Source organism: Electrona antarctica (genome assembly GCF_951216825.1).
Source record: "Electrona antarctica genome assembly, chromosome: 7".
Lineage (NCBI taxonomy): Eukaryota > Metazoa > Chordata > Actinopteri > Myctophiformes > Myctophidae > Electrona > Electrona antarctica.
This window is the reverse complement of record NC_136812.1, coordinates 10,724,812-10,735,242: the sequence shown is the minus strand read 5'-3', so window position 1 is coordinate 10,735,242 and position 10,431 is coordinate 10,724,812. Positions and strand designations below refer to the sequence as shown.

Here is a 10,431-nt window from a genome sequence, read left to right as displayed (position 1 = left end):
TTTCTTGCCTGTTCTTGTGCGCGAGAGCTGCTGTGTCAACCCACGCTCGCTGATGACGGCCAAAGTGATATGACGTATAAACTTCACAATAAAATATCCCTTCAGCTCAAGCACATTGAGGGTTGAAAAGTCAAAACAATACAAAATGTCAGTCCAATGTAGCAAATATTTGTACTTTATAAAATAAAATAAAAACAGTTTATTCGTGTAGCTGTGCTGAATTGTCAGCGATATTTAGCTGTGTTGTTATTTTTCATAGAATACACTTTTATTTTGAAATTCCGTGTTTACCCCGGAAATAGTCATCTGTTTGCAAGTGTAAATAAATGGCAGCAAACATTGAACATTGATCTCCTGCTGCACTCATGTCTGCAATAACTAGAGCAATGTCCAGTAAGTATCTTAAACATATATGGCATTTATTATTGCATATATGCATTCAACAGCAACATTAATTCGGGCAAATGTTTGTAGAGATCATAGAGTGCAGTTGAGTATACTGTATAGGCTACTGTGCAGTGATACTTAATTTTAACTCTGAGTGTGCAAATATAACCAAATGGACATGTAAGGGTCCATTTGGTTACATTTGCACACTCAGAGTGGTTACAAATGTGCTAAAATAAAACAAGTGTTATAGGCTATAACTATATTGAATACATAGAGTGTATTCTACATTCTGATAGATATTACTCATTGCACATGCTATAGAGAGTTTGTTCAGTAAGTGTTAAATAGCTTTATATTCTGATAGTAATCATTGCTGTAGAATAGAGTGTTTGTTCAGTGACAGGAATCTCCATGTCTCTCTAGTCCAGCTCATTATTTTCATGTCGGGATACCAATGGTATCCAAACAGGATTATAACTCAGTCAGGATACAGATTAAACATTAATCTGTATTAAATTATTATTAATTAAAAAGTGGAAATGGAAGTGAGGACACAAAGACATATGAGGGAGACACAATTGAACTGGAAAACTACAAACATGAAGCTGATAAATGGGTACTTTTCTCCTGATTGGCTGAAGTTGACAGCGCCTGAAAATGTAGTTTTCTTAATTAGAGCTGGAGAGACAGTGAAACCACTATCATGTTAACATTTTCACACAGAAAAAAGGTTATCTTTGAAAAACAAAGAAGGGTCCCGCACACTGTCAGAAAACTTGCCAAAAATGTTGCTCTTTATTCAACGTTTCGGTCTATTCGACCTTCATCAGGACAGACAATCACCCAGAACATCCATGCATAAAACATTATGTGTACTGTACACTTAAGACCAAATTGCTGCCTGCAAATGGTCACTCCATATAATATTTCAGAATAGCATTTTGATTTGACGGTTTTGTCCATAAAGACATGCCCAGCACAGAGAGGGACACCAGGCAGAAAGTGGTTAAATGTGTCGGTCTGTGTGGGGTTTATGAATATTGAACCGATGTAAAGTATTAACAGAGCTTGTGGCTAAATAATAACTTTACATTCCATTGAAACACAGGTCATTTTTTCCTCCATTTCCTTATAAGTAAGTGTTTTGGATATACAAGGTTTCCACCTGGCAGTGACCATTATGTTTAGTCTTTCTTTGCTGATGCAGTGTCAATAGTAACTGATAATAACATATTGTCCCGATTATAAGACGAGCCCAATTGTGTGAAAATAACATTGAATGTCAAATGGTCTAGTTCCTGATTATAATACGACCCTGTTTTTTAGGATATTTCCATTGGAAGAAAACATAGTCTTCTTATATTCAGGCCAATAGGGTAATAGTTCAGTGTGTGTGTGTGTGTGTGTGTGTGTGTGTGTGTGTGTGTGTGTGTGTGTGTGTGTGTGTGTGTGTGTGTGTGTGTGTGTGTGTGTGTGTGTGTGTGTGTGTGTGTGTGTGTGTGTGTGTGTGTGTGTGTGTGTGTGTGTGTGTGTGTGTGTGTGTGTGTGTGTGTGTGCGCAGAGTTTCGTGTGGCAGTGATCCAGCTACATGTCAGTAATGTGAAGGCAGACAACCTGAGCAGAGCCAGCTCTCTCATCAAGCAGGCTGCTGATGAGGGCAGCAAGCTGGTGATGCTGCCTGTGAGTATATAATACTATAGTAGGATTCTATGGAATATTGATGTAGGGTTGGGGTTGTATACTCACAGGCAGTAAGCTGGTGCTGGTGCTGTCTGTGAGTAGACAGTAGGTTTGTTGTCACCATTACAGATTTTTTTGCAAACGATTTTTGTGTTTTTTGCATTGACATTGGAACTTTACAATTTGTATTTCTATTCTGCCTTTTAGGCTTCACAATCACAAGTTGCACAGGACAGATACTTAAATAATAACTCTGCTATTTCTGCTTTGTTTTCATCGTCGTCTAAATTGACTTGTCTGATTAACCACAAAAGCCCTATTTTATACGCTAAAATAACAGATCCAGATGTGAGCTTGTGGATCTTGATTTTAGCTATTTTTGAAAAGCGATTATTTTATCGATTTATTATTCTTAAAATCATGGATACGTTCAATTAACTGACCGTTTGTACCCCTAGTCGGCAGCACATAGAAATAATAAGTGATTCTAACGCTAATAATCCATTCATTGAAGGAGTGCTTCAACTCTCCATATGGAACCAGCTTCTTCCCAGAGTATGCAGAGAGCATCCCTGGAGAATCCACCAGCATGCTGGCCCAGGCTGCCAAAGACAACCAGGTGTTCCTAGTGGGAGGTAAGGAGGGATTATTATAGTTTAGAAATATTCCTTAGATTTAGATTTTTTTTCTTTTTACATTTTCCGTTTGCTTTCCGTTTAAGAAAACCTGCATCTCCATTCTCCCGTCCGTCAGTTAGTCACCCCACGCCTCCATATATGGTCACGGCTCATGACATCACACCTCCATATATGGTCACGCCTTGTGACATCATTCCTCCATATATGGTCACGCCTCTTGACATCACGCCTCCATATATGGTCACGCCTCATGACATCACGCCACCATATATATATATATAGTCCCTGATAAATTGAATCTTGTTCGTGTCAGACTTGGCGCCATGTTTTGAGCTTGGGCTCTGCTACTTTTGCTGCCTTTGTGTGTAGTAATGATCAAGTACTAGGCCAGTAGGGCGTTCATTTCGCGGAAAAAAACACACAAAATTAAAATAATGGAGAGGTTTCTGCCGATAACTCCTAAACTAAAGTGAGTGTCTTACTGTCTTGTATTCTTCTGAACCAGGTTCAATCCCTGAGGAGGAGAATGGAAAGCTGTACAACACCTGTCCTGTGTTCGGCCCAGACGGAGCCCTGATACTTAAACACAGAAAGGTAGCCACTATTAACCACTGAAATCCCTGTAGAGCAAGGATCCATTATTAACCACTTAAACCACCTGTGGTCTTAGAGAAGGGTTCCAAATGTTTTACAGTGACGGGCGTTTTTTATCCCTCCTCCTCCTCCTCTGGTTTGTTTCAGATCCACCTCTTTGACATCGACGTTCCGGGAAAAATACGCTTCCAGGAGTCTGAGACTCTCAGTCCGGGGAGCAGCCTGTCCGTGTTCGACACACGTAAGGACAGCTAGTTCTCCAAACATCTTCATGTCGTCTTATATTGAGCATTAGTGAGGTATGAAGATAAGGTAGAAAACAGTTTATGTGCTCCTTGAAGCCCTATTCGATGTAGATCAGCCATTGTTGAAACATGCTGACAACACCCTCTCTTAACGCCGGTCCACTCCATGCTGCACCGTCTCTTCAGATGGGGATGCACGGCCAAATGGCATATTTTGGGGGTCCTTGACGTGAAAATATTTGAGAACCACCGGTTGTCAATGTTTATTCAATATCAATGTTGATATCAATGATGTTTGTTTGTTTCAGCATTCTGTAAGGTGGGTGTCGGCATCTGCTATGACATGAGGTTTGCAGAGCTCGCACAACTCTACCGCAGCAAAGGTCAGTTATTGTTGTTAGTATGTAACTGTGCATTTGCATCATGTCGAAAGCTATTAGGAGTAGGCCTAATAATTGTGATCATCTGACGATTATGTAATAATTGCGACAAGCATGCGTGTCTGTCTGTCTGTCTGTCTGTCTGTCTGTCTGTCTGTCTGTCTGTCTGTCTGTCTGTCTGTCTGTCTGTCTGTCTGTCTGTCTGTCTGTCTGTCTGTCTGTGTGTGTGTGTGTGTGTGTGTGTGTGTGTGTGTGTGTGTGTGTGTGTGTGTGTGTGTGTGTGTGTGTGTGTGTGTGTGTGTGTGTGTGTGTGTCTCATGGTGGTCCAGGCTGTCAGCTGCTGGTGTACCCCGGAGCCTTCAACATGACCACGGGGCCGGTCCACTGGGAGCTGCTACAGAGAGCCAGGTACAGTACCTCCCACTGACCCTTTCTTTATCTAGATTTACAAAGGGGCAGAGTTTGGGAGGTTTTCTTTTTCTGATCTGCTATGTTCTCACCACGCTCCGGCCTACATACCGCTACATTTGCTGTGTGTGTGTGTGTGTGTGTGTGTGTGTGCGTGTGTGTGTGTGTGTGTGTGTGTGTGTGTGTGTGTGTGTGTGTGTGTGTGTGTGTGTGTGTGTGTGTGTGTGTGTGTGTGTGTGTGTGTGTGTGTGCAGAATTCAAACTGTAGGATTGGTTAAGGATGGAAGTGATTCTTTACTTTTCCAACTGTTTTGTTTTTTCTGCTATTTCAGAGCGCTTGACAATCAAGTGTACGTGGCCACAGCCTCGCCTGCCCGAGATGAGACGGCGTCCTACGTGGCCTGGGGTCACAGCACTGTGGTCAGCCCATGGTGAGAGCATGTCTTTACCTACTGTACTACTGGGGTCACAGCACTGTGGTCAGCCCATGGTGAGAGCATGTCTTTACCTACTGCACTACTGGGGTCACAGCACTGTGGTCAGCCCATGGTGAGAGCATGTCTTTACCTACTGTACTACTGGGGTCACAGCACTGTGGTCAGCCCATGGTGAGAGCATGTCTTTACCTACTGCACTGTGGTCAGCCAATGGTGAGAGCATGTCTTTACCTACTGTACTACTGGGGTCACAGCACTGTGGTCAGCCCATGGTGAGAGCATGTCTTTACCTACTGCACTACTGGGGTCACAGCACTGTGGTCAGCCCATGGTGAGAGCATGTCTTTACCTACTGCACTGTGGTCAGCCCATGGTGAGAGCATGTCTTTACCTACTGCACTGTGGTCAGCCCATGGTGAGAGCATGTCTTTACCTACTGTACTACTGGGGTCACAGCACTGTGGTCAGCCCATGGTGAGAGCATGTCTTTACCTACTGTACTACTGGGGTCACAGCACTGTGGTCAGCCCATGGTGAGAGCATGTCTTTACCTACTGCACTACTGGGGTCACAGCACTGTGGTCAGCCCATGGTGAGAGCATGTCTTTACCTACTGCACTGTGGTCAGCCCATGGTGAGAGCATGTCTTTACCTACTGCACTGTGGTCAGCCCATGGTGAGAGCATGTCTTTACCTACTGCACTGTGGTCAGCCCATGGTGAGAGCATGTCTTTACCTACTGCACTGTGGTCAGCCCATGGTGAGAGCATGTCTTTACCTACTGTGTACACTTCTCTGTTTAACACAGTGGTTCCCAAACTTTGTCACATCAAGGACCCCCAAATTGACATTAATTAGCCCGCGGACCCCCAATTGAAAAGGTATGCCAGGGACCCTCATAAGAGAGGTTTTTAACGGCTCTAGCAGTGATTTTCAACCCGTTTCATTTCAAGGACTCCCAGTTTGACATGCATTAGGCTACGGACCCCCATTTAATGGCATTTCTATCTCTGGGACTCTCAATTTGTAAAATCAATGTTAATTTGACACTGAGAGTGTACAACCAAATGGTCCATTTGGTTCCATTTATACACTCTCACAGTTACAGACCCATAAGGGTCCATTTGGTTCCAAACTATCATTTAGCTGGGGACCCCCTGGAACTCCCTCAAAGACCCCTGGGGGTCCCCGGACCCCACTTAGGGAACCATTGGTTTAGAACACACTCTTAATGTCTGGCTGTATACAACAGAAGTGTTTATTTTGTGCGATTAATCTTCTTTTTAAAACAAGGTCGTTTTTTTCCCCTCTTTTTTTCAGCAGAATTAAATCATTTATTTTGATTCAGTTGTGTCAGTTCAGTTATGAATCACGTATCATCAAAACTAAAAGTTTAATGTGAAATAATCGCAACACATTTTCGTTCATTTGCATCACTCCTGATATGTATCGGCCAATAGATGTGCAACAGTTTGAACTAATCAATTTTATCGCTAAGAAAATGGTTGTTGAATCCCTAAAAATTAAGTTTAATATAATAATGTGTTAAAAATGCAACAGTCATTTGTCAAAAGCCACTGATGGAAACAAGCCCTCTGGGATATCCTTTAACCATTGTTAACTGTATAACTGTACCTCTAATAATCAATCAATGAAAAAATTGTGAACCTCCCTGAATGCTCAGTGTTGTGTGTGTGACGTGTCTTATCAAAGTTGTCAATGTGTCGTCATAGGGGAGAAGTGGTGTCCAAGGCGGGAGCGGAGGAGCAGGTCATTTATGCAGACATTGGTGAGTGTCTGTGTGCGATGCATTGAGAGCTTGTAGATAGATACTGTAGTCTGTTTTCACTCATAGCTACGTAAAAGCAAAGGTTAAAGCCTCAGTCTTGGTTGGCAGTTTGTAGAAGAGCAGGAATAATATTACTAAAACATAGTCATTTTACATAGTCAATGAAAACAAACTAACAAAATAGAATTGTATGTAAAATGACCGTGGTTTTAGTTTTTACACAAGCATTATGTGTATTCTTTCATCCTAGCTATTGCTGCTTCTGTAAATCAAGGTTTTCTTTCCTCATAATACCTGGAAAACTAAATTAGAAACAAACAAACTAGTACATTCCTCCAACTAAACTAAAGCACAGCGCTCAAAACTTGCTTGTAGATCTGCTACTTTTTATGCTTTCGTGTGATGCTGTAGTATGATAACTTCAAAAATGTTTTGCAAAATAGTAAAAAAGGCAAAGAAGTTTAGGGATAAGGGGTTTAGCGGTGACGAAAATGGAGCCTATGGAGTTTCCGCCCCGACATCGACGCTGTGTGACTCCATGTGTTTGCGCTTTCAGACCTGCAGTATTTAGCCGACGTGCGGCAGCAGATCCCCATCACAGCGCAGCGTCGTACCGACCTGTATTCAGTCACCGCTGTGCAGGAGGGCTGAACCAGAACCTCTACACCGCACGATGCTGAGAGAGACACCGAGACGAACCAGACACAGGATGTGGACGGCATCGAACCGTCTGTTGTGCTCAACAGATCTCAGGACACGACACATGATTGTGGAAACCACCGAGATATACAAGATGTGAACTTCTGTGATTGACTGTTACTTGATTAGAGGCAGTGTTGTTTCCCACAACATTGGGTCGGGAGCCGTTTGAGTCTATGGGTCGTGAGTAATTATTCCTCTTTTTACGAATCATACAAAACAAAATCATTAAAGGGGCATTCCACTCATTTTTAACATTTTACTATGTCATGAATGTACCTTAGAGCTGTTGGAAGCTGTGGAAATAATAAAAAAGTTCCCCCATTCTGTGTTTCCTAGAACTAGAGGTCTGAAAAAAATCATTAACATGGTGAAACACATCTTGATGATGTCATCAAGATGTGTTTCACCATGTTTTTTTTCATAATTACAGTTCTAGGAAACACAGAATGGGGGGACTTTTTATTATTTCCACACAACAGCTCTAAGGTATATTAATGACAGTAAAATGTTGAAAATGGGTGGTTTTCCCCTTTAAGTTTTCAAAAGATTTAAAAAATCAGTTTCATATGTTATTGACATTGTCGACCACTAGGTGTCCTACTTCAGTGGTTCCTAAAAGGTGTGCTGTTAGACAAGTCCAGGTGTTACTGACAACCACACATTACTGCAATATACAGTATACAACTACAGTATATATCTCTGCTGTCGGGAAGAAACCACCTACATAACTTATATTTTTAAAACAAAGCAATACTGCCTCATCAAAGTTGGTGTTGTGACTTTATATATTGTCAATTACTTGCATGAGAGGGGGAGAGGTGGTGGAGTTGGCTGCTTTAGCAGACAGTTTGAGGGTCCAATGGAGTTAAGAGGTTTTTTCCAATGCACTTTTTACTACTTTTCATTGGTTCAATATTTTTTTTTAACCAAGGCACAGATGTAAAGGGTGTTCAATAGCAGTGATTTTAAGGAAAAATATCAAAAACCTCAAATGGAGTTAGGTGGTTTCCTCCCAACAGCACCAATATAATGTATTTGACTTATCTTCTATCAGTACTTTGTGTCGACACATTTCCCAATACATACTGTACATACATTCTATAACCTAAAACTATCTTCAAAACCTTTTTATTTGGCATTTTAAAAACAAACGTTTACAGAGGCTATTTCTCCTGGTTATGAATACATGTGTGCCTTGAGATTTTGACCTCCTTTCGTGTGCCTTGGACACAAAAGTGAGGTCTACTACAGTCTAAGGGCCCTGTTTTCGTCAGTCCTAAACCCCTTAGCCCAAAACTTCTTTGCCTTTTTATTTTTACTATTTTGAAAAACAGCCGATCTGTTCAACTAGCCGATCTTCATCAACACGTTGTGAGCTTGTAGATCGGCTGTTTGAACTGATCAAAAATGTTTTTCAAAATAGTAAAAAAGTTAAAGTTTACACTGACGAAAATAGGGCCCTACATGTCTCTGTGGTAGGGAGACCACCTCCAAACACTGCAGATATTGTACACATATTGGTCAACACAACATTTTATTCGTTAAAGTGAGTCCCAGATTGTCATTGTTTCAGTTGTCGACACAAACAGATGAGTTAAATAAGATGTGTGTAGAGTTTTTGAATTAAAATTAAGCAATAAAAGGTTTGTGGACATTTATTATGCCGGTCAGCTTGTAGATCTGATGTTTTCGGCGTGCAGCGCCGGGGAACAACATATACAGTATAAATGAGGCTTTAGAAGCTGTGTCCACAAAAAAATTTATGTGTTGGAGCACTTTGGCTATCCCAATGTTTTTTCATAAATTAACGACTTGATCATACTTCAGCGTGACACAAAAGCATAAAAAATAGCAGATCCACAAGCTCGAAACTCTTGAGCTTGTAGATCTCCTGAAAAGTAACAGTTTTGGAAGTTTCCACCCAACAGTCCAGGATGCTCGTTAGGAGCGTTTATTGACGCCTGCAGCGTTCAAACCCGTCAGCTGTTGCTGTGCTCAAGCATCCCGTGGTCTGCGGGCTCCACTCTACATGATAAAAACCCTAAGTCTTGAGAGTGTACAAATGGAACCAAATGGACCCGTAATCCATTTCGTTCCATTTGTACACTGAGCTACAGACCCGTAAAGTGGGGGCACTTTGAGAACCACTGGCCTAGCTGAAAACAACGGTTAATGTCGGCTCATAAATAACCGTGTTGTCAGACATGCACAGAGCGCTGTAGCAGGTAGGGGGGACCCAAGAGACGGTAGGGGGACCCAAGAGACGGCTGAAAGACCAGTTTAAACAGCTACTCAAAAAGACCAGGATCCCTGTGGACAGCTGGGAGGCCCTGGCAGCGGATCGCCCAGCCTGGCGTGGCACAATTGCCAGTGGTGCTCAGAGACTTGAGACCGACCGAGCACAAGCAGCAGAGAAGAAGCGCCAGCAAAGACATCAACGTCTTATGCTACCCCGCCCACCTCCAACACTTCCGTGCCCAGACTGCCCCCGGCTCTTCCACTGACACCTTGGACTCCACAGTCACCAGCAGGCACACAGACGGAGAGTCCAGCTAGGTCAGCTAGTCCAGAAGGAGAAGTGAATGGCTGAGGAGAACGGATCCTCGTTTTACGAGGCTGCCATGATGATGACCTTCTTCAAAGAGCACCTTTTAAAGGCTGTTCATGAATTGTATTGCGTGGAGACACACGGCGCCTTATGGCTCTTTTCTACTGCAAAAACTAAGTGAAGCATGTCGTGCCGCATATTTAACATATTTGTATTCGTTTCCATACTCTATGGCTCGGTTTCAAATAAGGTTCTCACAACCTAACCTTGGGCCTTGCTCAGGAGGGTCCTGAGCCCCTCCTGAGCAGGGCCCAAGAGGTACTAATGATGAGTTCTGGCCTGGGAGCCCAACTTGTACTATCAGCATTTAATTTTCTTTTTATAATAGAAAAGAAAATCGCGTTGCATCTCAAGCTTGTAGTTCTATTTTTGTATTTAAAAAAAAAACATGTTTTTAATTACATACTTTCTAGTTATAATGGAAACGTACACAACAAAAAAAACATCACAAAACGTGTCCTCAAACATTTCAGGTTATGGAAGGTTGTGGGTTAAGCTTCGTAGTCGAAAAAAAGCTACTAGTCAGCAACAATAGACACACCCTGCTGCCTGTGACATAC

General features: G+C 42.3%; 1 protein-coding gene across 1 annotated transcript; it reads left to right on the top strand.

Moving 5' to 3' along the window:
- The first annotated feature begins 320 nt into the window (after positions 1-320).
- Positions 321-8,917, top strand: nit2 (nitrilase family, member 2). The gene is made up of 10 exons (XM_079506059.1): positions 321-393; positions 1,952-2,070; positions 2,585-2,705; positions 3,214-3,302; positions 3,450-3,543; positions 3,856-3,930; positions 4,257-4,335; positions 4,668-4,766; positions 6,506-6,561; positions 7,118-8,917. The coding sequence occupies exons 1-10, from the start codon at positions 366-368 to the stop codon at positions 7,210-7,212; spliced, it is 855 nt and encodes a 284-aa protein (XP_079362185.1). The 5' UTR covers positions 321-365; the 3' UTR covers positions 7,213-8,917.
- Positions 8,918-10,431: the final 1,514 nt, after the last annotated feature.

Excerpts from the sequence above, each read along its gene's own strand:
- nit2 (XM_079506059.1), top strand. The coding sequence starts at position 366 with ATGTCTGCAATAACTAGAGCAATGTCCA. Across the intron at positions 3,303-3,449 it reads TGATACTTAAACACAGAAAG|ATCCACCTCTTTGACATCGA; the intron begins GTAGCCACTATT and ends GGTTTGTTTCAG. Across the intron at positions 3,931-4,256 it reads ACAACTCTACCGCAGCAAAG|GCTGTCAGCTGCTGGTGTAC; the intron begins GTCAGTTATTGT and ends ATGGTGGTCCAG.